We start from the raw sequence: 26,847 nt of genomic DNA, 5'->3' as shown, positions 1-26,847 counted from the left end.
CATTGTAATTGATTGGTCTAATTCCATTTTGTGTTTTGCAAACATGAGGGGCTATTATAAATTTTGCATCACGTTCTTCTCCGAACTTAACATTCATGACTCCATCCTAATCTAGACGCCCTGCCAATGGGCGGTCTTCTCGCGAGGGCTTTATTTTTTACCTAATTGCTCAAGTACATGTCTTACTGCTATGTATCACGGTTGAGCGCCCCGCAAACCAATGATCCAAGCTACTGTCATTCATTCGCAATCATGGCGGGCCATGAATAAGGGATGCGGATTTCTAATTGAAGTATGGTCTGTCCTGCATCAGTCTCCGGAACTACGACGGCTTACATCTATTGAGACCGTCGAGCAGTCAACTAGACAGCCAAACATGATTGCCCTGCCTGTATCTCAAGCTGAGTAGCAACGACCAATACTTGGGTGGAAGCTGATCAGCCGAGGTCTTCCTCTTGGACACACACTCCTCTTTGACTGTGCCAAAGAAGAGCTTGATCATCGGCCCAAAACAATGAAATACCCTCCATGATGGCCATGCCTCTGATTCGCCAATTGTCCTGTCAAGCCTGTCAATCACATTCATCTGCAGGATCTTTATTACCATGTTTGTCTCTCTCTGATCTATAATAAATTGTCTTGGTGAGGACTAAAGTAATACTATTAATTAAAGATCTTGAAAGTCAGATCTTCAAAAATGAAATCCTCAATTAATTTGATCATCACAGATCCACAACCAAGTGCTATTCCACAGGAATGTTGTCCCGCTCACACAGGTTATTGTTCATGTCACTGCCCACAAAACTGTTGTTGAAAACAGATAAAAACCAAACTACAATAATAATATCACTGTGATTATCAACTTGTTGGACTTAAGTTGACTGCAAGTGCATATTGAGGGGAAGGTGCCTGCTATGCTGAATTTTTGACTCTGGCTTAAATTTGGTTCACCAAGCAATATGATGACATCACTTGGTCCTCCACAACCAGTTGACTTCCTGGAAAAGACTATAGAATTTAGGTATTGCCATTGGAGTTTTGAGATGCAGACTATGCTGATGAGGTCTTGGAGCTGGGTGCCTGGGCAAAGGAGGCCGTGCTGCATGAGTAGCAATGGGAGACCTCAGAGTTGCCTGATGATGAATCAGGAGTGTTACAGAAGAAGGGGTTGTTGGTCAGGGGTTCAGGTTAGCACCATGGTATGTACATTTCATGGTGGAGGCTGGAGAATTGCAGGATAGCAAAATGTGATTCAATAAGGGGATCACATGTGGTTCAAAAGCAAGGAATGGTTTTGAACTATACAACGGGTAGGGGGCTTCCACCCTGCAGCGGCGTAGCCGCTTTGGCCTCTAGTCAGGTCATGAATTTACACATGTACCATGATACTGTGAAATCTTTGGGGCTACTGGGGCACAGGAAGCGATATTACAGGTCCCTGCCGCGTTAAAATATGATTTTTTCATGTCAATTTTCTCTAGGCTCACGGAGACCCCTAAATGACTTGATTATTTTTTAGGGGGATCATAAAAAGTCATTCTATTGATTCATCAAAAAATATCTCAAGAAATGCAAGCCGTTTTTTTGGGGGAATGCACCGCGAAGAGCCGTGGCGAAAGCGTGCACTGGAGGCGGGACGTCAAGACGACGACCCCCACAGTGCGCAAAGAGTTTTTCGCGGTGCGCAAATGAAGTCCGAAAAAATAAAACCAAAATTTCACTCAGGGGAACAAACTGAGCATGCTGAGCCAAAAAAGTAAAATGTCCCAAACTGAGCAAAAATCATTGGACAATGTTTTGGGATGGTTTTTTTCACGGGCCTGGCGGGCCTGGAGCGGGCCTGAGACAGGCCTGCCCCAAAAGCACATTGGGTCAGTATTAAAGGAGTTTTGCCTTGCCCTGGGAGCTTCTTGGGCTTTTGATGGGCCCAAAATCTCAAGATGGGCTTTTGGTGGTCTTGAAGTATCAACCCGGGCCACTGAATAGCCCATGGGCCTTTGAATTCCCATAAAGCCCACCATGAGCCCCCACATAGCTAATGGGCTCTTGGTAGCCCATGAAGATCTCCATGGGCCAACAAATACCCTCATGGGCTTTTGGTGGCCCATGAAGATCTCCATGGGCCAACAGACATCCTCATGGGCTTTTGGTGGTCCAAAAAGCCCATGGGATCCCATGATGGAAGTATCTGTTGGCCCATAGGGATCTTCATGGGCCGCCAAGAGCCCATTAGCTATGTGGGGGCTCATGGTGGGCTTTATGGGAATTCAGAGGCCCATGGGCTATTCAGTGGCCCGGGTTGATACTTCAAGACCACCAAAAGCCCATCTTGAGATTTTGGGCCCATCAAAAGCCCAAGAAGCTCCCAGGGCAAGGCAAAACTCCTTTAATACTGACCCAATGTGCTTTTGGGGCAGGCCTGTCTCAGGCCCGCTCCAGGCCCGCCAGGCCCGTGAAAAAAACCATCCCAAAACATTGTCCAATGATTTTTGCTCAGTTTGGGACATTTTACTTTTTTGGCTCAGCATGCTCAGTTTGTTCCCCTGAGTGAAATTCTGGTTTTATTTTTTTCATGTTGACTTTTTTTTTTTTTTTTGGGCAAAATAATAAATGTTTGTAGTGTCTCAACATTGGCTTCTAGACTGTCTAAGAATAAAGCAGCTGCCATAAACAACGTAACCGTCCCAAATTCCTGCAGGTGATTTTCAGTCAGATCGGATAATTGAGTATACACAGTTTTAAATGCAGTAATATGATCTTTTAGCAACAATCCAGGTCTGAAAAATGAGGATAATTTAGATGTAATGTGCTAATGTGTGGTGAAGTTTCTTATTTTTCACACCTGTATGCTTGCACAAAGTGGCTGAAAAGTATTGAAGTAGCTGTTCTTACATGTTTCATTACTCAACAAATTTTGGGCTATGGGAACCTTGTTTTTTAGGCGCCCAAATCCTACATTTCTTCTGGTTCTTAATGATTCTTTTAAACATAGAAGAATGCTTTGAAAAACTTTCAAAAAATTCAGAGAGGCCAATGAGAAGCCTGTCTATTGATTTGTCAAGAAAAATCTTCAAAAAGTTGTGTAGTTTACCCGCAGTGCGTGAAGTGTTTGGGAATCCGCGCACTGTGCAGTGCGCAAAGTGTTTTTTGCAGTGCGCAAAGTGATTCCGTACATAAAATCATAAAATCATAGAGCTTTCAAATGATGATTTTATATGTACCATTTTAGAAATGTTGCTCTAATTTGAGTGCTTGGGTGGACATATTTTTTTCACCTCAGAATTTTATGATTTTATGGTGTTATGATTTTATGCAAGTCAACTTTGAACACCCTAATTGTGATGCTTCCTGGCCTCCTGGCATAGGCAGATGAGAATTTGGAGACAAGAACTCACAATGGTTCCTGCTAGCAAAGCTTACAAAGCACCATCATCCTGTTGAAAGCACACACACCATTGTGGTGTGGTGACAAGTTACCTCATCATGTGGTTAACAGTAGTTTAGATACATAATTCAACACTAAAACATACTTTATAACCACATAGGATATGCATATAACCCCAGAAAATAGGGGGTTAAAGGCAACCAGTTCAAATTTGACAACTCAAAAATGATAACTTTTGATTGAGGCATCCCAGAGGGATGTGCTATATAAAATTCTTCTCCACAAGCTACATACAAATGTATAGTATTTGGTTATAGGGTGAATTTTGAACAAGTTATGGGGGCACAATTTTTTTTGCAGGCAAGGGATAGTTGAGAAGAGGTGCGGGGCGCTGTAGGTTGCCATAAATCACTAAGTTTATGAAACATATTGCTGTGCAATAATCCAGGTATTGTCAATAGACCATTACAAGTATTCAAAGTACGGAAAGGGATATGAGGTTGGAGAGTGTCCTGCTGAGTTTGAAGGGTCTTGTGGTGTTGGAGCGCGTCCTGCTGAGGTTGAAGCGTCTACTGCATTGGTTGGATTTGTTATAGGCCTGCCTTTTTTTCTGAATGGGAATTTGGCCGCAGTCCTAACCCCAGTTGCAGGATCGACCGTGTAATGATGTTTATCATGACCACAATCAGGTTTGTAATTCCGGATGGTCCAATGAACGCATCGGTTACAATGCGTGAATTGTTTCCCGGATTCCGCACCGCAGACGCTGCCGTTGCCAAGGGGGAAGCCGCAATAGTCTCTTTTCCTGAGGATGCCGCATTTCTGCCTTACGATACCTGTTGACTCCCCGCAGTTGGCGCAGCAAGTGAAACCTGCCCAGATGGTCGATGACAGGAGAAGAACCGCTAGGAAGATTGCTTGGGGCAGTGTTGCAAGTTTCATGGCGGTGGGCGTTTCACTCTTGAGGATTGACTGGCTTGGGTGCGGCTTGAACAGGCGTTGGCTGGTGTTGATCGAGGGGTGTCGAGACCTTACGATGTGTTGGTTCCGTTGTACTACCGAACGGATGTTGTCTCTCCCTTTTTCAGACCCAATAGTCCGATCGACACCAATATTCCAGAGTTGGGATCAAAAGCAAAATGCGACTGGTTCATACTCATGGAAATGGCTGCAAACAAGAGAAAGAAGAAACTGGTTGTTACTGAAGATGCAGGACCCAACACTCGAATAGTGGCAGGCAACATGAGATGATGGAGAAAGACGAACTTGGATAACGAGGCCTGCGGACAGCGCTTGGTGGTGGTCTGACAATCAATCCAGGCGACCGTGCAATTCTTGCGTGTTCGTAAATATGTTTGCTCCTGACGTTCGGCATTAATGTGGTTTGCTTCTGACCACACAGTCTGCTCATCGGATTGCCTGCGCTTGATCCAGTTATTTATCGCCTAGTGACTGCCAACTGGGATGGAGGACGCGTACCTTAGGGGCCCCGATGTGACTTATAAGAGAGTCCCACGGGGCGCGAAGCTGGCTGAAAAACGAGGCGTGGGCGTGGCGGTCAACTGGAAATATGTATTGGCCAGCGATTGCCAGCCTTCGGGTGCGGGCAACTGCAACTGCCGAGTCGACTATGCCGCGGGGTCAACATAGCGCACAAGTTCCTCGTTTGGAGGGTTCCTGTGGGACGGTGTCCCCGCTCCAATAGAGGGACTGATTTTTCAAGGAACGTCGGTGGTCCAGAGCTCCTGCGATCTGCAGGATGTACCACCCGACACCACCTCTAAATTTGTGATATATCCGGCCATAACGGAGGAGGAAACTGTTGGAATACAGGCCCAGGCCCGCAGCAACCAGCCAGGAAGCTAGCGCGGCTCAACCCAGAAATGGACCCAGCCGGAGATAAAGGTAAGCCCTTTTCCCGAGCCCAGACCCACAGCCCTAACAGGCCAGACAGCTGATGCGTATCGCCACGTCGAACACAAACAGTCCCAGCCGAAGTTAGAAACTTACCGGCCCAGAACAAACAAGCCCAAGCAAACCACAGAACCTTGTACGTTCCGGAGGATAGAGATCAACGGATTCAAACAGATAGCTGACTGAATCTCGTTCATACCTAGAACCCTCGCGGAACGACTCGGCACAAAGACCAGGCAAGAGCTACTCAGCAGAATCACGGAAGACACCGATCACCGTAAGTTCCAGAGTAGCTCCCCAGACCAGACATAAACCAGAAACCAAGCTAAGTTGTTACGACGCTTGTGAAAACAGACAGATCCACAGCGGAACCTTTTCGCCAGGACAAAGCGAGATTATTCCAATAATCCGCCGTCTCAACAAACTCATAATCAACCACCGAAAGCAGCGCACGCTCAGACCATTCCTCTCCTCCCTGTCATCTCCTACCCCAGACCAGCCATCAGGATCTCGAGTCCTGCCTTTAGGTACATAGAAACACAATCTACTTGTAATTACAAATAAAGTAAACTGTACCTAACTGGAAATAAAACCTTTAGTTACTCCAATTCTTTCAGATTTACAGTCTCGAATCGCTCGACAGGACTACCTCAATAGGCAACTAAAGGCAGGCCGAGATGGCGAACACGAGAACTCAGAGTTCTAGCAGCACGGATAAATCCACGCAACCAGTCGCCAGGAGTGACGCCTACAGCCCAGACAAAGATCACGTCAACGTCCCCAAGTTCGACGGATCCAACTTCCCGCTGTGGGAGAGAAAAATAAAGATGCACCTCAGACCCCGACATATTGAGGAATATCTTGAGGAACCAATGTCAGAAGACCCAGATGATAACGAGCTTCAAGGCGCGCTGAGGACCTGTAGCATCTTAAGCGAAGCCATATCCAACGCAATCTTCACCAGCGTTATCAACGATGATAACGAGCAGGACCCGCACGCCATCTGGACAGACATAAAAACAATTTATGCTTCCGACTCCCTACTCTCGGTATTCCAGGTATGGAATAAGTGGTTGGACATTCAGTACAACCGAGACATGAATACATACATTACCGAGATGGAGGAGAGCTTGGCCGAATTTAGTTCGCTCGGCCTGAAAGTTCTGGATGTTCTAGTCGGCTGCGGCATCGTCGGCAAGATAACTAAAAGGCGACCTATGCTAATGCAAGCCTTGTTCGCTGACCTCAAAGCACTGGCTAAGCCGAAAGAAATCATAGCCAAGCTCAGAGACATCGGTCGCCACGAGATAGCCACAAAAAGGAAATTCGTCGAAGACTCAGACAACTCCACCACAGCTCTAGCCACCGGAACGAGTCGCAAACAAACTCAACGGCCGAAAAGAGGCGGTGGCTCTTCTGGTGGCAACATCATCAGATGTAGCGGCGGCAAACATAACCCCAAAGCAACCACCCACACGGAAGACAACTGCTGGACAATCCACCCGTCCACCAGGCCTCCTGAACGACCTTTGCAAGACCAAGGACGCCCCGAAAAGAAACAACGAACGTCCTATAACACCACCGTCGAGGAAGAAGAAGAGGAAGCCTACCATAGCGGTATCGTCAAGCCGTTGTTCACCTACAACATGACGACGCCGGAATCCCCTCTCTCTACCATATTGGACTCAGGGGCCAGCAACCATATGCTGAATTCCCTTCAATACTTCCTCGATTCAACCCCGGTCCACATCAATATTGTGACCGGCAGCGGCAGGTCGGAGCTAGCCGCGGTCGCTCGCGGAACGGCCCAGCTTCATCTACCCACCGGACAGAAGATCACGCTCCCAGACGCCCTTTATGTGCCTCGATTGACCAGGAATTTGGTCTCCTTGGTTCAACTCATGAATCACCGCGTAGCCATCACAGAAAGGAGCGGATTCTCTGAGGTGGCGATCGACGACCAAAAGCCATTTAAAGTCAATCTCTTGAACGACTTGCTCGAGATCATCGGAGTCACCCCCTCGCCGATCAACTCAATCAACCTAAACACCACCGTATCGCCAATGCTCTCGGAGTACCAGAAGTGGCACAACCGTCTCGGCCACGCAAGCTCCGGAAGGATCGCACAAGTAGTACCAGACAAAATCGACTTGACCAAGACTCACGCATGCGAAGCCTGCATGCAAGGAAAGTTGACCCAAAATATGGTCAGTTGGCCCATCCCTGCAACAGGAACCCATCTCCAGTTCGCGTTCACTGACTTGGATGGCTCTGAAACAGTGCACTCTTTCAGCTGTCAATTGATATCGTTATCCTGGCACAGGCGCTGATCTATTGGCGACAGACCAAGCTGAACTCCATCAAACTCAACGGTTTCCACAACCACAAATCCTCGTCCGCTTGCACCCCCAACCCGGCCGACCGCCATCAGGATGGGTCCTGCCAGGATCCATGCTCTCGGTTGATGTTTGTCAAAGACTCCAGCCATGTTGTCTAGGATGCATTGTTGTGACCCAGATATGTAATACAATACTATTGTGTCCCAGTCTACAGTGTCAACGCAAGCTATACTGTCATGACTTATCATAGACCTGCGATTGTCCCATGCTACTCAACTCAACAGCACATAGTAATTATATATGGACTAACTAGAGCATGTATATAAATACTCCAATGTCTGTCTCTGTTGTACACCACGGGTGCACCAAAGGTTTTTGGGATGGTTGTCAAAACCAAATTGATTGGATAGTGGTTGTCAGAACCAAATTGGTCTGAATCTGGTTTGTGGACAAATTCCGTTGCCAAAAAGGTCCAAAAAACCGTGCCGTGAGAGAAGGAGTATCCAAATGGTTTCAAAAACCATTTCTAATGGTTCTGGAGATATTTTTCAAACCAAATTGGTTTCCAAAATATTTTTAAAACCACCTCAGGTGGTTCCAGAAATATTTTAAAAATATCTGAAAATGGTTAGTCCAACTCGTTCTTCAGGACGTCCGGACTCAATTAAAAAAAAACGGACTTACTTCGCGCACTGTGGGGGTCGTCGTCTCGACGTCTCGCCCCCAGTGCGCGCTTCCGCCACGGCTCTTCGCGCACTGTGCATTCCCCCAAAAAAACGGCTTACTTTTCTGGAGATATTTTTTGATGAGTCAATAGAACGACCTTTTATGACCCCCCCAAAAAATAATCAAGTCATTTGGTGGTCTCCTTGAGCCTAGAGAAAATTGAGATGATATAATCATATTTTAATGCGGCGGGGACCTGTAATATCGCTTCCTGTGCCCCAGTAGCCCCATAAATTTCACAGTGTCATGGTACATGTGCAAATTCATGATCTGATAATTTTCAGAATTTTTCCCAGAGATATAAGGGGTGCACGGCAGGCTTAGTAGGAAAATTACTGCTAACTGTATAGCTTTTTTGTTACACACCCAAACAGTCCCAAAATTTCAGAAATTTTTTCATTGTGGATACTCCCCGCGCCATAAATTCCTTGGAAATATTGTGTCATGATAAAATGAGACATAAGGGGTGCGCGGCAGGCTTAGTAGGAAAATTACTGCTAACTGTATAGCTTTTTTATTACAAACCCAAACAGTGCCAAAATTTCAGAAATGTTTTCATTGTAAATATTCTCCGCGCCATAAATTTCTTGGCAATATTGTGTCATGATAACATGAGATATAAGGGGTGCGCGGCAGGCTTAGTAGGAAAATTACTGCTAACTGTATAGCTTTTTTTTTACACACCCAAACAGTCCCAAAATTTCAGAAATGTTTTCATTGTGGATATTCTCCGCACCATAAATTTCTTGGCAACAGTGTGTCATGATAACATGAGATATAAGGGGTGCGCGGCGGGCTTAGTAGGAAAATGACTGCTAACTTATCTCATGTTTCAATGACACACTATTGCTAAGAGCTTTATGGCGCAGAGAATATGCAAAATTGAAACATTCCTGAAAATTTCAGACTGTTTCAGCTTGTAAAAAAAATCTATACATGTAGCAGCCATTTTCCTACTAAGCCCTTTGCGCACCCCTTATATCTCATTTTATCATGACACACTATTGCCAAGAAATTTATGGCGCGGAGAATATCCACAATGAAAACATTTCTGAAATTTTGGGACTGTTTGGGTGTGTAACAAAAAAGCTATACAGTTAGCAGTAATTTTCCTACTAAGCCTGCTGCGCACCCCTTATATCTCATTTTATAATGACACACTATTGCTAGGAATTTCAGGGAATTAATTTGAAGCATATTTCTCTGTGCTCTCAAAATTTTGTGCCTTTGGTGTGTGTAACAAAAAAGTTATACATATACACAAAATAATAAACACAATACCTACTTGGGCTACAGGAAAGCTGGTGAAAATTCTGAAAATTATCAGGTCATGAATTTGCACATGTACCATGATACTGTGAAATGTTTGGGGCTACTGGGGCACAGGAAGCGGTATTACAGGTCCCTGCCGCGTTAAAATATGATTTTTTCATGTCAATTTTCTCTAGGCTCAAGGAGACCCCTAAATGACTTGATTATTTTTTTGGGGGATCATCAAAAGCCATTCTATTGATTCATCAAAAAATATCTCAAGAAATGCAAGCCAATTTTTTGGGGGAAAATGCAGTGCGCGAAGAGCCATGGCAGAAGCGCGCACTGGGGGCTGGACGTCAGGACAACGACCCCCACAGTGCGCAAAGAGTTTTCTGCAGTGCGCAAAGTAAGTCCGTATTTATATCTCCTCACTGGAGCACCCAAATGCTCCCAAAATTTTACAGCAATCTAGATACACTGTCTAAAAAATATTTTGAGATTTGCAGCAGTAGAAGCCATCAGGAAGGCCTTGTGGAACAGGGGGGTTAATTTGGCGGTATCCAAGATGGCCCATCATTTTTTAGCTATTCCAGCTACCTGTGCGGCATCCAAACAAGTTTTCTCGCCACATACTCTCTTGGCACCGCTCTGCCCTCAAGCCTGATACCGTTGAGCATATCTTGTCCCTCAAGGAATGGTATTAATTCCTAGAAGAATGCAATGAAGCTGCACTCTCATCTTTCATTGACTCAGACTGTCTAATTTCTCCTCCTCTTCACTTTTGTTTTCCTTATTTTCCCCCAAGTTTTTCTTGCTTTTGATGTTGTTATCTATTCTTCTGTCCAACTCTGATGCAGCCACATGTAGATCATGCAAAATAACGTAAAAAATGATGATTTGTCTCTAAAATGGCCAATGGCATTGGAATCAAGTAAATATGTCCTTTCTCCCTCCCTCCTGAGCCTCTCAATCCCAGGGCACTGAAATCAAATCCCAATATCTGAACCCCGGGGTCACACCCCGTGACATGTCCCGGGGAGGCCAGTTTGGGTTACAGCCTTTTCCCAGACTATCATCTTCCTGCTTGACGTCCTCAGACGCAGGATGCAGGTCACCGGCATGGCTAACATGGGCTTCTAGTATAGTGGTGCTTGCAATACCACTCTCAAGTCCTTCAGGAAGGAGGGCCTTGGCGGCCTCTATAAAGGCCTACCTTCTCCTCCCCCTTTTATGGCTCCATTGTCTTGGACTTCAATTGCACTCACATACTTCCTTTTTCCTCTCCTTCTTTTGTGTACTATACCATTTTCATTGTTTTGGGAGCATCATTGCTGATTGTATGTGACATGTGGGGGTCACTTGTGACTCCTTGTGAACCCCAAGGGAGGAGGGGGGTTTACAGCGGGATTTTACGCCGCTAACACCAAGCTTTAGCGTAGCTTTTTTTCCTGCGCTAACACTTTTTTTAGCGTTAGCACAAAAACAAATCCGCTACGCTAACGGTTAGCGTAACGGGATAGGCGCTAACGGATTTTTGCTCCCCCGGTAGCGTAGTGCAATGAATTCCCACTACGCTAGGGCGGCAGAAACTGGGTAGAAATGATATGCTAGTTTTTTTCCTGCATTTGCGTGACTGCAGGAAAAAAAATGGAGTGTTATTTCTGCCCAGTTTCTGAAAAATTTGGAGCAACTGAAAGTATTTATTACTATCAGAAACTAGTACAATTCATATAGCAAGACAGCTTGGAATAAGAAACAATAAAGTCTGCACGTGTAGTACCTGAAAGCAACTCAAAGCAAACTCGAGTTGTGATTGAGGTTGGCTGGGGTAACAAGAGTGGGCTGGTTTGGCGAGTACTGTACGGGTTCACTGGGAGGTTTTATTGCAAAAGCTAGCTATCGTCCATGCAGCCATAATGGTCAGCGATGAGATCAAGCTGCCCTTCTTTTTCTCTTGTCTGTTATTTGACTCACGAGTGCAGGACAAAGTCAGTTTACAATCTTCGTTTTATCCCTGCGGCAGAGCTCTGTCGTGCTGTTTAGGTCTGCTTGACAAACGATGTTTGTTCAAGTCAGCTATTGCTATTTCCGCTTTGTTCTTTTGTGGTCTAAGGACATTGGATCACTTGCCAGTTGTCAGACCGTTTGTGTTCCTGTCTAGGAGGGTGTCCTTTGGTTTATTGCCAAGTCGTTCCGCAAGCGTTCTGTTTAAAGAACAAGATTGAGTCAGCCTTGCCGGAAGTCTGCTTCAATCTTGTCTTGGGAACACACAAGGTTATAAACTCTGGAGCTGACTTTGTCTTGGCTTTGGCAGGGGCAGCTAGCAATGAAGGTTTGGGTTCTATGATCAGCAAAGCGATACACTTTAGCTTCTGGTCTGGGTTAGGTTTGAGACTGAGAAAGGAGGCTTAACGCTCACCTTTCTTAGCAGCTGGGGTCTGGGGTTTGCTTTGCCGCACAAGCTTTCTTTGCGGTTGCTGCGGGTCAGGGTCTGGTCCGGTATTCTCACAGTTTCATCTCTGTAGTTGCGCGGGGACAAAATTGGGCTGTTTCTGCCCAGTTTTTTCCTCAGGCGGCGCTAGCGTACACAAAATCTATATTAAAAGTTAGTGTAGCTTTCTTCTAAGCTCACACCGCTACGCTAACGCTATCCAGACAAAATTGTAGCGTTAGCGGCTGTAAAAAAACAACCGCTAACACTACGCTAGCACTACACAAGCGCTTTCTTCTATCTCATTAGTGTTAGCAGGAAAATCCGGCCGCTAACACTAGCGCCACTGTAGCGTAGCTTAAGAAAGCTAACACTATGCTACGCTAGCGCTAATCTTAGCGTAGCTGGCCCATGGTTGTCACCTGCAGAGATCCCAGGTTCAAATCCTGGTGGCCCCACCCCTCCCTCCCCCCCCCACGTCAACAGATCTCATATGTTGTAAAGTTATGAACCTTGCCTGTAACTGCAATGGTTCTCACACACAACGTAGTAACAGCCTCATCTTGGGCTTACACCATACTTGTATCACCTTAGTGCAAAATGTCAAATCAATAAGCACTTAAAAAAAAAAAAAAAAAAAAAAACTGATAATGTTTGATTCAGGCATCCCAGAGGGATGTGCTATATAAAATTCTTCTCCACAAGCTACATAGAAATGTATAGTATGCGGTTATAGGGTGGAATGTGAACAAGTTATGGGGGCACAATGTTTTTTGCAGGCGCAGGGTAGTTGAGAAGAGGTGCGGGGCACTGTAGGTTGCCATCAATCACTAAGTTTATGAAACAGATTGCTGTGCAACAAGCCAGGCATGTGCCAATGGACCATTACAAGAATTCAAAGTATACCCCAGGAGCATATGAGGTTGATTCGTCCGCTGCTGAGGTTGACGCGTCTTCTTCATTGGTCGGTTGTTGTACAGGCCCGCCTCTTCTTCTGCGGTTTCCTGCGTCGGTTTCGCCTTTACGCGGCCTGCCTTCATATGAGGTAGATTCGTCCGCTGCTGGGGTTGGAGCGTCTCCTTCATTGGCCGGTTGTTGTACAGGCCCGCCTCTTCTTCTGCGCTTTCCTGCGTCGGTTTCGCCTTTACGCGGCCTGCCTACATATGAGGTAGATCCGTCCGCTGCTGGGGTTGGAGCGTCTCCTTCATTGGCCGGTTGTTGTACAGGCCCGCCTCTTCTTCTGCGCTTCCCTGCGTCGGTTTCGCCTTTAGGCGGCCTGCCTTGCGCTCTTTTTGGGAAGAGGGGCGCTTGCCTGGTTTTAGTTTCAATATCGATCCTGTAATAATGTGGATAATGTTTACATTCGAGGGCTGCATCTTTGACGTTCCGGCCGGTCCAATTTTGGCATGGTTTACAGTACGTGTGCATCTTGCGGCATGGGCGTGGGCAGAAGTTCTTGTTGCCAATGTCGAAGCCGCATGTGTCCCATTCGTCGAAGGGGTGGCGCACCGATAAATCACTCTCTGAACCCCCACAGTGGGCGCATGAGTAGCCTGCCCAGGCGGGCGATGACAGGAGAAGAACCGCTAGGAAGATCGCTTGGGCCGTTGTTGCAAGTTTCATGGCGGGCGGTGTTTCACTCTGGAGGATTGATTGGCTTGGATGCGGCTTGAACAGGCGTTGGCTGGTGTTGATCAAGGGGTGTTGAGACCTTACGATGTGTTGGTTCCGTTGTACTACCGAACGGATGTTGTGGCTCCCCTCCTCAGACGCAATAGTCCCATCGAAACCAATATTCCAGAGTTGGGATCAAAAAACCCCGATGCCTTCAACATTAACATGCTGCTGGTTCATAATCGTGGAAATCGGTGTACAGAAGAAACTGGTAAGATGCAGGACCCAACACTCGAATAGTGGCAACATGAGATGATGGAGAAAGACGAACCCGGGATAACGAGGCCCGCGGACAGCGCTTGGTGGTGGTCTGACAATCGATTCAGGCGACCGTGCAATTCTTGCGTTTTCGTATGTTTACTCGTGACGTTCGGCATTACTGTGGTTTGCTTCTAAGTTCTGACCATGCAGTCTAGGGCTCATCGACTGCCTGCGCTTGATCAACTACAAATGGAGGAAGCATACTTTAGGGGCCCCGATGTGTCATGACTGAGGGTGCCACGGGGTGCGAAACGGCAGAGCCGAATGCCAGCCTTCGGATGCCGGAACCAACGGCAACCACGTCTTTTGGATCAGGGCTCACCGCCGAAACTCCAGGCCGTTACTCTCGAGCTTGTACGGCCGCCGAAATCGCCCTGTCATGGCAGATGACCGACCACTCCGGCCCTCGTCGTGTCTTCCCTACTTGCTGAAAACCTCATCATCCCGGACACGAATCCATGCAAGGGCACGTCGTCATCCACCGGACCCACCCTCAATCGTTCCGCTCCTGCATTCAAGCTTTGTTGGAGGAATCGACATCCCTATGTAGACACCGCCGCGGCGCGGAGACAGGACCGGCTTGAGAGCTCCATCATAATCCTCAACTCATCCTCAGCTCCTCCAATCACATCGTTCCCGGCTCTGCGCAAGCTAACAGGCGCAGCCGCGGCTCGCTTATTGTCGAAGACCTCCAGCTGGGCGCATCTCACATACCTCCCCCTCACCCTCGAGCGACGAATATACCCTACCGGTCTTCCTCGTTCTGGCCTGTCCCCTCGTCGCCGACGTCTCTTGTCGTCAGACCACGACTAAACCCGGCGTATCCCCGAAAGAGCAGCCATCAGAATCCATAACTTCCGCGTCATTGGCTCGCTTTCTTGAACCCAGCTGGACCTCTTAGATATGATGGAAGCACCCGGTAAGATTCTCAAGAGCCTCCATCAACACTTGACCAACACCCTTGGCCCGTCCCATTCACCTTCTGTTATCAAATCTTACTCTCCCTCGGGGTTGGGACGCAAAGATCGGAAAACTACAGCACTAATGTCGAAGACCACTTCCAATTCGGAACCGAAGCTATTCGTGGGCTCGGAGCCAGCCTGGCTTGTTTTTGGGCCACCTGAACATCGACCTCTTGTCTGCATCAACATCATTTTCAAGACTACTTGCGCGGAGTATCTTGACGTAAGGGTCAAAACACATGAAGACAAAAATTTGCAGATGCGATGGCAATGATGGCAGTGAGATTCCAAATGACTCTGTTGTGGGAAAATATCACCACAGGCTGCTTGGAATGTAATCAAGGATCGTCGTCAACACCTCACAAACCAACAGCATCATCATCGCCTCGTCCTCGGCCTCCTTTTGTTTTTTTACATCCTCTCAACAATTGGAACGCTTGGTCACCATTGTTGAAAATAGAGAAGGTCCGAAGATCGGCGAGCATGAGCCGGCCAGTGAGCTCGGTGTGCAGCACGTGGCCTGCTACAACCTTGTTGATTTTTACAGCTCTTTGTCATGTAGGGTTTCCAATCTCTCTCTTCTTTCGTGCTATCCTTGGATTGTTCTCTTATGTCAAGAATTGATCATTGAACATTACATATGGTGTTCAAAATTGCATATGTCACGGTTTACATAAAATCACAAAGCCAATTTTGGCTGGGAGATGTCAGTGTGCATAAAACTTAAAGTGTCATCTCCCAGCCAAAATTGCAGTTTATGATTTTATGTAAAAAAATCTTATGCAATTTTGAACACCATAACTGGTCAACCATATATAACTTGAGCAGGCACTCATTCCAATTACTGCTGGGCTAGTTGGTAAGGGATCTTTAATAGTCAGCGTGGTGCATCGGCTGGATCAACTTTCCAACCCCAAGATCTCAACATGTGGGACTTCAAGACTGGAGCATTTCAGGATCCCCTCTGCCGCGCACAGCACTGCGGCCTTAGGATGGGAGTTTCTTTATTTCCTTATTTATGTTTTGTTTTTGTTTCTTTATTACTGCAATTCTGAAATAGCTTGTCCCTGCCCGCAACAAACAACAAAATATTGTGGCAAAAATATTCAAGATTCTGCCCAGATGGGCGGACGATATGGAAGATACAGACATGCATAGCCAATGTTGTGCCCTACAGTCCAGATCTGTATGGCGGTATCTCTTGCTCTCCCCATCTCTCTCTCACCCATCCACCACCCTGGCGGCTGCCATTCAGCATGCCCGGTCCCAAGCTTAGGTAAGTCCCTCAATCAGAGGCGCGGGAGCGCTGTCGCGAAGCAACCCTCCAAAGGAGGGACTTACACCCTACCTTGCAAAACAGTAGGCAGCAGAAATCCCATTAATTGGCTGGGGAAAACTTTCAAAGTTTTCAACTCTCTATATCTTGGCTCAGCTATAGGGTATCAAAATTCTGAGTAGACAGTTTTGTCCACCTGCATCAGCACTTGCACCTGCCACCTTTCTGAGGTCGGATCCCTCCAAAAACTCTCTTGAATCCCAAATGAAACAAAAATGAGTTCATGGGTTTTGGGAGGGCATTGTTCAAACAGGCCTTGGTCAAAGCCATACTTTTGACACCTGTCAAGACTGAGCAGCTCTTATTTATTTATTTATTTTATAATCAAGTTCAGGTGTTATGTACAGATAAAAGAAAGATGCCAGCAGAGAGCCATGCTTCTTGGCTATCTCTTGAAGCAGCTGACTTAGCCCCAGCTGTCCTTGCGTAGCCTCAATGGAGGGACAAGCAGAAAAGGCTGAAAACAGATGTCTGCTGCCTACTCTTTTGCAAGGTAGGGCATAAGTCCCTCCTTTGGAGGGTTGCTTTGCAACAGCGCTCCCGCGCCTCACTTAGCTAAGTTTGGCCCGGTCCGGTCTTCCCTCGCCCCCCCTCACCTGGCCATTCCCTTTCAACAATCAACACCCTTGTTTCACCATACCCATTGACTGGTATATCATTACTTTTCACTCACCAGGAGCCCGTCCCAGCCTCCAGAATGACTGTCCCCAACCAAATCCTATTTTCTGAGACCCAGTTTGTATTTGATTCCCAATTCAATCAGCTCAAACAGGACCAAGCAGAGCCCTGGGAAATCCTGACCCAGTTCTGGGTCAGTCAGATCAATGATGCAATGGACAATCTGCCGGCCCCAGCCCCGGCCCCTGCTGCAAAACCGGCCAATGACCACCTCAACCAACATGCCTGTGGCTTCCCCAACTGGCATCACTGCTGCCGGACAAGTCCGGCCCGCCCGCCCAACAGCGGTTGTAGAGAATAACAATTTGGACCCGGGTACAGTTGGCACCTGGATACCGGTGAGGAACTCCTACTGTGTCAGACGGTAGGCAGTTGGTGGAGGGGAAAATGTGTTGGAATTTCAGCTTCTTCTCTTTACTTACCCCAAAAATCCCTTATTCTATGTTAATGTTTACTTAATATTGTAGCCTGTTTTTTGATCTGATCTTATCCTTTATGGCAGCCTCTTTTAGTCTAGAACCCTGAGGAATAGCCTCTGGTACTATTTCTCATTCAAAACATGTCTCCTTATTATTTTATTCATTATACATAACTTCTTTATTCATTATCAAAAATCATGTATATATTACTTTATTTTTACAAGTAATAACATGATCAGTTCTCCTCTTTTCCTGAGTTGACCACCTTGTGCCCCCTCCAAGGATCTCAAGACTGTTCACCAAAAACACCCTCTCTCCCTTTTCTCTTACTTTCTAACAAAATGAGAGATGAGTTGATTAGCTGCATATGCCCTCCGGGGTGATTGGCCGTTAATGAGCGCAGAGAATTTGTGTAGCGTTGAAGGGGTGTGATTTTCTGACGGCTAGAGTTGCGCGTCGGCAATTTTTGTTTGAGAGGGAGCCGGGGATACTGCCGGCGGGAGTGTGATCAAAACCAGAAGGTGGTGGAGATCAGCGTTTGCGGGGTAATGAACTTAAAAGACGTGGGATTCTGAGAAATACGGGCGTAATGACACCAAGACAATAGCTTTGAATTTGATGGAAGACTGGATTATGGTTCAGAGTAGGTCCATGCCGCTCCAAAGCCTGAGTTCAAACTGAAATCAAACCTTGGAGTTTGTGACATCTCACAGACATCTCATCACAACGCGCTACAACAAGACAACACCAGAGACAGAAACAAAACAAGACAAAACAACAAAACAAACAAAAAAACCAACCCTCCTCATCCAAGAACCTAACCAACGCGCGCTGAGTGAAAGAGGAAAAACCTGATGAAAAGAAACTGACCAGAGACACAACACCACCAACACAGAAACAAGGAAAAGGAAAGGAAAAAAAAGGGCAAGAAAACCTGAAACACCTGGAGGATGCGCGCCACGCCGCGCTGTTGTGAACCTAAGAAAATCTTGAGGACTTAGGACTTGAGGTATGGATGTCGTGAAACTTGACGTCCACCGGCGAGCGCCAAGCGCAACAAAAAACTTGGTTCCACGCGTGTACCAATCTGTCCACCACACTGGGTACGTTTTTTTCCCAAAGCAGGGACCAAGTACCGCACCTGGAACCGCCTGGCCGGTACCAGCAGTACTTGGGGCGGGTACTGGCGGTAATTTGTGCCTTTTTTTACATACTTGGCGTACGGGACTGGGGACACCAAATCCCCAAAGTCCCGCTTGCCAAGAGGTATGTCTCTTGGCGAGCTGGTCAAGTCCAGCTTGACTAGATGAATACACACCTCTTGGCAGACTGGGCTTTGACCAGCTCACCGGGAAGAACACCCTTGGCGAGCTGGTGTAAAAATTCAGCTGGCCAGGAGGTGTGTATTCCTCTCGGCGAGCTGGAATTTGACCAGCTCGCCAAGAGACACACCCCTTGGCGAGATGGATTTCTCGCCGAGAGGTGTAGATTTCTCTCAGCGAGCTGGTCAAATTCCAGCTCGCCGGGAGGGATGCATTCCTCTCGGCGAGCTGGTACAAATCCATCTAGCCGAGAGGTGTGAATTTCTCTCAGCGAGATGGTCAAAGTCTGGCTCGCCGGGTGCGATGTATTAGGCACGGGCTCCAGCCCCTGCCGCATTGGGAGGCATTTGAGTGGGTACCTCAAGCGGTACCCGGGCACCACCCACTTTTCAAGAAAAAACAGGCACCCGCCAGGCGGTGCCGGGTACCTAGAAACGGGTCCAAATCCTTATTCTCTAAGCGGTTGCAATTCCAACACCGCAAGAGCTACTCTGTGCATAGCAAAACCACAGCAATTTTAACCCTGCTTTGCTATGCTTTTAGTAGCGGGCTAGGCGCTACACTTTTCACTAATTTTCTGAAGGGAAAAAAATTCAAAAAAATAGCAAGCTATTTTCAGCGGCAAGTAGCGGCATTCTGCTACGCTTCTTGCTAAATTAGGGGTAAAATTGCTACTTAAAGTAGGAGTTTTTCTGCGCTGCTGTAGCGTCATTCAAATTTCAATCCTCAGCATCATAAAGTGATGGAGGATTGATGATTTATTAGTATTTGTGGCATTTTCCACGGAAAAGGAGACTTTCCCGCTATGCTTTTGGCACAAAAGTGGCCTCACTTGCTACGCTCCTTGCGCTACATAGCACTTATAGCGCCAAAAAGCGCCAGAAAGCGCCAATTCAGCTGCTACGCTAAACCTCAGCAAATTCAGAAAATATCCTGCTTCGCTACATGCGGTTCAAATTTGCAGTACCGGTGCTGGCGCTTTGCTACTGCTCTAAGTAGCAGTTTTCCGCTAGCACTAACACTACTCTTGATCCAGAGTAGCGGGGTTTTGCTTTGCTAAGCAAAAGCGCCAAGATGATAGACAAATGAAGTTGTAAAAGCTATGTTTGCACCCTGCACAGAGCAAGACAACTGAGTTTGACTGGTAACATGAAAAGCAATTTAAAAACATATAAGACTTGATCCCATGAGGATACATGTCAAAGACACAAACTTTGGTAACCATGCAGTGAATTGAGCACCCTAAAAAGAAACAGTGCACTTAGCTCAGTTGGTAAAAAGCATCACTCATGAAGTTTGAGGACATGAGTTTGAATCCCATAGTGCACAACTTAAATTTTGGTTTCTGAAAATTTATAAGACTTCAAACTAGCAAAAAAAAGATACTCAGGTGGCATGTAAGCAATCCTGATCATCCATCTGGATTGCTGCACCAAGTCTTGAGATGGGCTAACATGTTGCACAACCTTGAGTGTCAGGCCAAGGCAATGTTGGAAGTTGTTGTGGATGGCCAATATGGCTTACAGCTATGTACCCAAAAAATTCAAGCACCACATTCTTTATCTTGTAAAGATACAAGGTTGGGCCCATACCAATAATTTCCAAGATGAAGTCCCGCTCTTTGACGGAGATTGCAAGCGGGAGGCCACAAGGTTTATATAGCAACCCTACTGCTGCTGCTGTAGGAGGATGACCTGATCAAGGAGATAAAGGTCCAGTATCTAAAACTGGTTGAGTTCCTTGGTACCTGCAAGTTCTATAGCCGGCTCCTTCACTACATCTCTGGAGTGATCTTTGACAACAAGGAGAAAGGCCGGCTGGCTGAGTGAAAGGGTTGTGCTGAGGGAGAGAAGGCTGCCTTCTGGGTTTTCTAGTCAAAAGGTAAATTGCTAGATGGAGAAAGGTTGATGATCCCTCTCTGGCTACTCCTTGTGGTAGAGAGCTGTGACATGTATGTACAAGTAAGTGACATGCCTCCCCGGGGTAGTCCCGGCGCGCAGACGCGCAGCTCATAACACTACCCCGCCCTTAACGCCCAAGCCCCCCGCTCTGCGTTCTCTTCCCCGGGCGGCATCAAAAAACCCCGTAGGGAAAAAGCCAACCCTCACTTGAATCTCCTTGACCCTGTGTGTCGCCGTGCTGCGTCGGGAAATTTTTTGTCAAAGTCGTGGATTAGCTCTTGACAATTGCTTAGATTTGCTGTTGGTTCCCATGAGTTGTCTTCCGGCCCGTATCCATTCCACTCAACCAGGTACTCCATCCTTTTCCCTTGTGCAATCAAGAATCTGTTGAACCTCCCACTCTGTCTTGCCCTCCCCCTCCACTGGTCCTGGCGGCGCCTTTGCGCGTCCTTTGATGGTGTCTTGGTTAGCCTTCTTGAGTACAGATACGTGGAAATGCGGATGGATTCCTTTCAATATAGAGGCGGGGAGTGTCAGCGCATACACAGAAGGGGATATTTTACTTGAGATAAGAAAAGGGCCTAGCCATCTGTGCGACAATTTGGGGTTTGGCCTTGTCGTAGAGATTTTTTTGCTGTTGAGCCACACGGAATCGCCGATCTTCCAGTCTGGTGTCTGTCGCACATGTTTGTCAAATTGCACCCTCATTGCCGATTGTGCCTCTTCCAGGCTTGCCGCCAGTTCTTCTTGAGGCGTTCCTTGACCGCTGGTACGCATTGGTCCGCCAAGTGTGTCCCGTTGACTGTCAAATCAAAACCGTAGTTCGCCTTGAAAGGCGACATGCCAGTCGCTGTGTGGTCCCTGTTATTATAGGCAAATTCAGGCAATGCTAGCAACAGCTCCCAATCATCTTGATGATAACCGATAAAATGTCTCAAGTACTGTTCGATTGTTTTGTTCACGATTTCGGATTGCCCATTGGTCCGGGGGTGATACGCTGTCGACGGTCAGAGTTGTACCCCTAGAGCCTTGCTGAGTTCCCTGCCTATTTGTGAAATGAAAACACTTCCCCTGTCCGAGACAATTGTTTTAGGAGTCCCGTGTAGTTGCCATACTTGTTGGAGCATTAAATCCGCCAGTGTCTCTGCTGTCATGGATTTCCGGCATGGTAGGAAGTGTGCCATTTTGGTCAACCGGTCTACTACTTTCAATATGCTGTCGGCACCCTTGGATTCCGGCAGGTCCGTGATCATGTCGTATGGAATATCAGTCCAAGGGCCCGCCGGTATTGGTAGTGGTTCTAATGTCCCCATCGGTGATTGTGTTGATGATTTGACTTGCTGGCAGGAGTCACACTGATCTACGTATCTGTTGACAAACCGTTTCATGGATGGCCAGTTGAAACACCGGCGTATCAGTAGTAGCGTCTTGGCCCGTCCCGGGTGTCCTGCTGTCCGGCAGTCATGCCGGCTTCTTGCTATGGCGGCCTTTATTGTCTCATCCGCGGGAACCTCTACCTGTCCATCCCGATAGAGTACCCCATTTGCAACTGTGTAATCCTTTGCCTTGTCCCCTACACCCTGCGCAATGGCCATCAGTCTACTGTTAGCGGAAGTAGCGTTGCAAATCAGACTTATCAGCTCAGTATCTGTCGGTATTAGGTCATCCTTGGTGAGATTGGGCTCTTCAACCCCCATAATGTTGATCTCGAACCATTTGTCCGCATCCTCCAGTTCTACGGTTTCATCAACAAACAATTCGTTGATTTCGGCCCAGGCCAGCTCCAAGACCGCCGCAAATGTTTCCAGAGTGATGTTTTGCGGTTTCAGTAGTTGTCCAAACGTTAGTTTGTCCTCCTTGCTCGGAGCCAAGTCGGGTCTACGTGACAGCGCATCCGGTTTGGTGGCCTGGCGCCCCGGTTGAAACACAATTTCAAAGTCAAAATTTCCCAGCGTTTCAGCCCAGCGTGCCTGACGTCAAGTCAAACTTTTGCTGGTCATAAAACTCTCCAGGTTCCGGTGATTGGTATACACAATGGCCTTCAGACAATTTGGGTTTGCTTCCAGGTAGTGACACCATTCTTTGAATGCCGCCACAATCGCTAATAGCTCCTTGTCAAATATTTCGTAGTTCCGTTCCGCTTGTATTAGAGATCTTGAGAGGTACGCCACCGGGTGTAATTCATTATCTTTTTCACACACTTGCGGCAAGACCGCGCCCAGCGCGAAGTCTGAGAAATCACATTCAAGCAGGAACGGCCTATACGGGTCTGCTATCTTGAGGATTGGTGCCGTTGTGAAAGCTGTCTTGAGGGTTTCAAAGGCGTGGTCGCATTGCTCATCCCACACAAATCGTGTATTAGTTCTGGTTAGGTCATTAAGAGGCCTTGTTGTCCGTGAGAATTTCCCAATGAAGCGTCTGTAGAAATTTGCAAACCCCACAAACCGTTGTAGTTCAGTTACGTTTGTGGGGGCTGGCCAATCTGAGACTGCTTTGACTTTTGCAGGGTCAATCCTCACGTGGTTACACAATATTAACAGGCCTAGGTATTCAACCTCCTCTCTGGAGAACTCACATTTTTGCGGCTTCAACCACAGCTGGTGCTTGCTGAGGATGTCCAGTATTCCCAGTACTGCTTCTTTGTGGTCAGTTCCCCGTTGCGTATAGATCATAATATCATTGAGGTACGCTGCTGTGTCTTTCCCAATTCTGCCTAGTAGAATATCCTGGATGAAGAACTGGAAGAAGCAGGGCGCTCCTGTGGGCCCAAACGGCATCGTCAACGGAGCGAACTGTCCGGCGCGGCACACAAACACTAATTTCTCTTCATCTCCTTCGGCTACCCTCAAGTTCCCGTAGGCATTTTGTAAATCGAGCTTAGTAAATTTATCCGCGTTCAGTAAACTGTCCACGAGGTCCATGGTGAGAGGCAGTGGATATTTATTTTTAACCGTAAGTGTGTTTAATTTTCTGTAGTCAAAGCACGGCCTGAGGTTCCCGTCTTTCTTTCCAGTAAATAATACCGGGGCCGCCCAAGGGGATGTTGTCCTCCTGATTGTCCCGTTATCCAGGCCCTCCCTGATGAGTTTGTCAAGCGCGTTGTTCTCTGCGGGAGAAAGTGGTATCACTCGGCTCGTCTGGGGCATAGCTCCCGGGATCAGCTCCACCCGGAAATCGTACTTCCTTCTGGGGGGAAGTCGTTGCGCCTCCAACTTGCGGAACATGTGCAGATACGAGTGGTATTGCCTTGGCACCATCTCCTCCGTGGGTCTGGCTGATTCTGTACCCTTCGCATCCGCTGCGAGTCTTGCTGACGTCGACCAGGACGCTTTCGCGGCTCCAATGTCCGGTGTCCCCATTGGTTGTGGTCCGTGTCCCGCCTCTGCGCTATTCAAAAAATGTGTCCGATTGCCAGATGGTCTTAAACAAACAGATAAAGGGGATGTTATGGACTCACATTTTGGGGGTGTTTTTTCACACAAAGTGCGCACCCCCTCGTCTAATAACCTCGCTTGCCTCCCTACGGGCTCCTCCCCGTCGCTGGAGGTTTTTTTCAGTACAGACGAAGCCGCCGCAGCGGCCGCGAGTGAGTTTTTACAGGCTCTGGTGGTTGTCGCCAGTTTGGGTCCATGATTAGGCTCCTCACGCGCGTCGTTTGGTGGCTCCACGTATTCTGTCCCTGGATCCTGTGGGAAGTGTTCTACAAAACGAGTTTGCTTGCCAGATGTTCCCAAGTCACATGGTATAGTTATAGGGCTAGTGGACTCACATCGCGGGGTCGTTATCCCGCATAAAGCGCGCACCCCCTCGTCAAATTTCCTCGCTTGCCTCGCCATGGGCTCCTCCCCATCCTGCGAGGTTTTTTTTGGAAACGACAAAACTGCATTGGCAGTTGCGATATCCGTGTGGTTTGGTTTCAGTCGGCGCTTCCGCCAATCAATGCGATGCCCATGGTTCCTCATCCACGGCATGCCCAAAATCCCATCATACGTGTCCTTAAGTTTGGTAATGATGAGAGTTGATGGTGTTGAGTCGGAGTCCAGGAATAAGTCCACCTCTTGTGATGACTGACTCCTTGAGCCGTTGAATCCAGAGATCGTCCTCTGACTTGGTGAATTTTTTAGCCTCAGGCCTGTCTTAATGGCGAACTCCTCACTCAATACGTCGTGAGTAGCCCCTGAGTCTATGAGAAAGGTGGCTGATAGGGGGGTTGTGGCACGTGGATCATAAGTAGTAGAAAAAGAAAGACTTGCGAATAGTCTAGGATCAAATGCATTGCTGGTGACCAGATTAAAAGCGCCTAACTTAGCTACTACAGGATCCCTGATGCTCGGGGGAGGCACAACCTTCACACCCAAGCATCACCATTTTTTGACTCATCTGCCCTCCCCGCCCCGGTAATTGTTCCCTCGCCCGCCGTCAAACGTTGTACCTGATCCTCCAACTCGGCAATCCTCGCGTCCGTCTTGCCTTTGCCTTTCCCCTTCTTTGGACAGCCGCGTGCTATGTGGCCTTTTTCGCCACAGTAGAAGCACAGGCCGGCCTTCATCATGTTGGCCTTGTTGGAACTCAAGAGGGTGCCTCGCATTGCTGACAGGTCCATTGCGTTTGGGTCCGGTGGCGTGTTGGGGTCTGATGGATTTAAGTCAACGCCGTTAATCTCATTGTCAATCTTCAGCGCTAAGTTGCTGAGGTCAGTCAAGGCATTGAATTGGGTTCTGGCGAGTACTAGCGCCAGTCGGATGGCTTTCTTGAGTCCTTGCTGGTATTGACTCATGAGGGTTGACATCTCCCAACCGGTGTTAGCCGCGTGCTGGTTGAACTGAAAGGTATAGTGTGCTAACGACTTTGTTTGCCTCAGTTGTCGGAGGGCTTTCTTGGCCCAAGCCTTCCTCTCGGTGTCGTAGTACATCATTTGGAAGGCGGTGGCGAATTTGAGGTATGAGACCGGCTGTCCGGCGAACAGTTTTGTAGTGAAAGGTTGAGCCCATTCGCTAGCCTGACCGGTCAGGTAAGAGATCGAAAAGATTATCTTGCTGCGATTGTCTGGGAACATTCTGGGATTAGAAAGGACGTAGAGGCCTATCTGAGTAACATATACTTTGGCCTTCGCGCCCCTTGTCCCGTCGTACTTGTCCGGCAGGCCTATCTTCGGTCCTTTTGCTGCAGCGTCTCCTTGTGGCTGGGGTCCGTTTGGTTGGTGGTCCAGGAATATGACAGGTAACACTGCAGGGGCGACCATGCCCGCTCGTGCAGCCGCCAATTCAGCTTCAGCGCGTTGACGGAGGGTTTGTTCCTCTTGTATGGTGGTCGCTAGTTCTTCCACACGGTCTTGTAGCGCCGCCATCTCATCCACCATTGCTTATCCTGAGGTTTGGTCCTGTTTCTGTTTCTGTGGTTCTGGTTCTGAATTGGGTTCTGGTTCTGGTTCTGGATCAGTTATATTTTTCTGTTCTGCCTCATCCCCCGTGAAAGAAATGATCTAGCAATATGTAAGGGTTGTGCTGAGGGGGAGAAGGCTGCCTTCTGGGTTTTCTAGTCAAAAGGTAAATTGCTAGATGGAGAAAGGTTGATGATCCCTCTCCGGCTACTCCTTGTGGTAAAGAGCTGTGACATGTATGTACAAGTAAGTGACATGCCTCCCCAGGGTAGTCCCGGCGCGCAGACGCGCAGCTCATAACACTGAGAACTCAAAATCAAACGTCAACCAGCTCTTGTCAGCCCATCTGGCACCATCACAGCCGTCGAAGTCATCCGCTGCCACCAACCCTCATCCTGCATAGGCCTCCTCAGCCATCATGGGCTACAGTGGTGGTCCTCTGGAGTGTGGCCTTTGGAGTCATGAGTATCCATCAGCAGGTCTCCAATGGTGTTGCTGAGCATCCTGTTCTGAAATGATTTGAATGGGGATTGATCTGAAATGCAAAAGAGTCACTAAGTAGCACTGTTAAACCACTCGCACCCACCAACAGGTGTCAGATGTGGTGCCGGGTGCCTGTTTTTTTTTTTTTTTTTTTTTTTTTTGAAAACAGTGGTGGTACCTTTTGGACCAGGGTCAACTGGCACATTCTCTAGTCCCAGGTGTGTTAGTCAAATTTAATTTTCATTCTACAGACCTTTCAAACTACATGGGTTTTTAATTATTTCTTTCTGTCTCAACATAGATTCCTGCACAATTTTCCACTAGAGAGTCTATGTTGTTCTCTTATTTGGAGGTTGTTAGGGGTATCAGAATGTGCACAGAG

General features: G+C 47.6%; 3 protein-coding genes across 3 annotated transcripts; 2 read left to right on the top strand and 1 right to left on the bottom strand.

Annotated features, from left to right (window-relative positions):
* Nucleotides 1-4,849: 4,849 nt before the first annotated feature.
* Nucleotides 4,850-7,796, top strand: PtA15_12A172 (uncharacterized protein; the record flags this gene model as incomplete). The annotated part of the gene is made up of 2 exons (XM_053161755.1): nucleotides 4,850-4,942; nucleotides 7,623-7,796. The coding sequence occupies 2 exons, from the start codon at nucleotides 4,850-4,852 to the stop codon at nucleotides 7,794-7,796; spliced, it is 267 nt and encodes an 88-aa protein (XP_053025741.1).
* A 5,138-nt stretch (nucleotides 7,797-12,934) lies between these two features.
* On the bottom strand, nucleotides 12,935-13,672 carry PtA15_12A171 (uncharacterized protein; the record flags this gene model as incomplete). The annotated part of the gene is made up of 1 exon (XM_053161754.1): nucleotides 12,935-13,672. One exon carries the CDS (start codon nucleotides 13,670-13,672, stop codon nucleotides 12,935-12,937), a length of 738 nt encoding a protein of 245 aa, XP_053025740.1.
* A 536-nt stretch (nucleotides 13,673-14,208) lies between these two features.
* Nucleotides 14,209-14,797, top strand: PtA15_12A170 (uncharacterized protein; the record flags this gene model as incomplete). Its single annotated transcript, XM_053161753.1, has 2 exons — nucleotides 14,209-14,397; nucleotides 14,450-14,797. 2 exons carry the CDS (start codon nucleotides 14,209-14,211, stop codon nucleotides 14,795-14,797), a joined length of 537 nt encoding a protein of 178 aa, XP_053025739.1.
* Nucleotides 14,798-26,847: the final 12,050 nt, after the last annotated feature.

This window comes from Puccinia triticina, chromosome 12A (genome assembly GCF_026914185.1).
Source record: "Puccinia triticina chromosome 12A, complete sequence".
In the NCBI taxonomy this organism is placed as follows: domain Eukaryota; kingdom Fungi; phylum Basidiomycota; class Pucciniomycetes; order Pucciniales; family Pucciniaceae; genus Puccinia; species Puccinia triticina.
The sequence above is the reverse complement of the archived record's forward strand: the minus strand, read 5'-3'. Positions and strand labels throughout refer to the sequence as shown.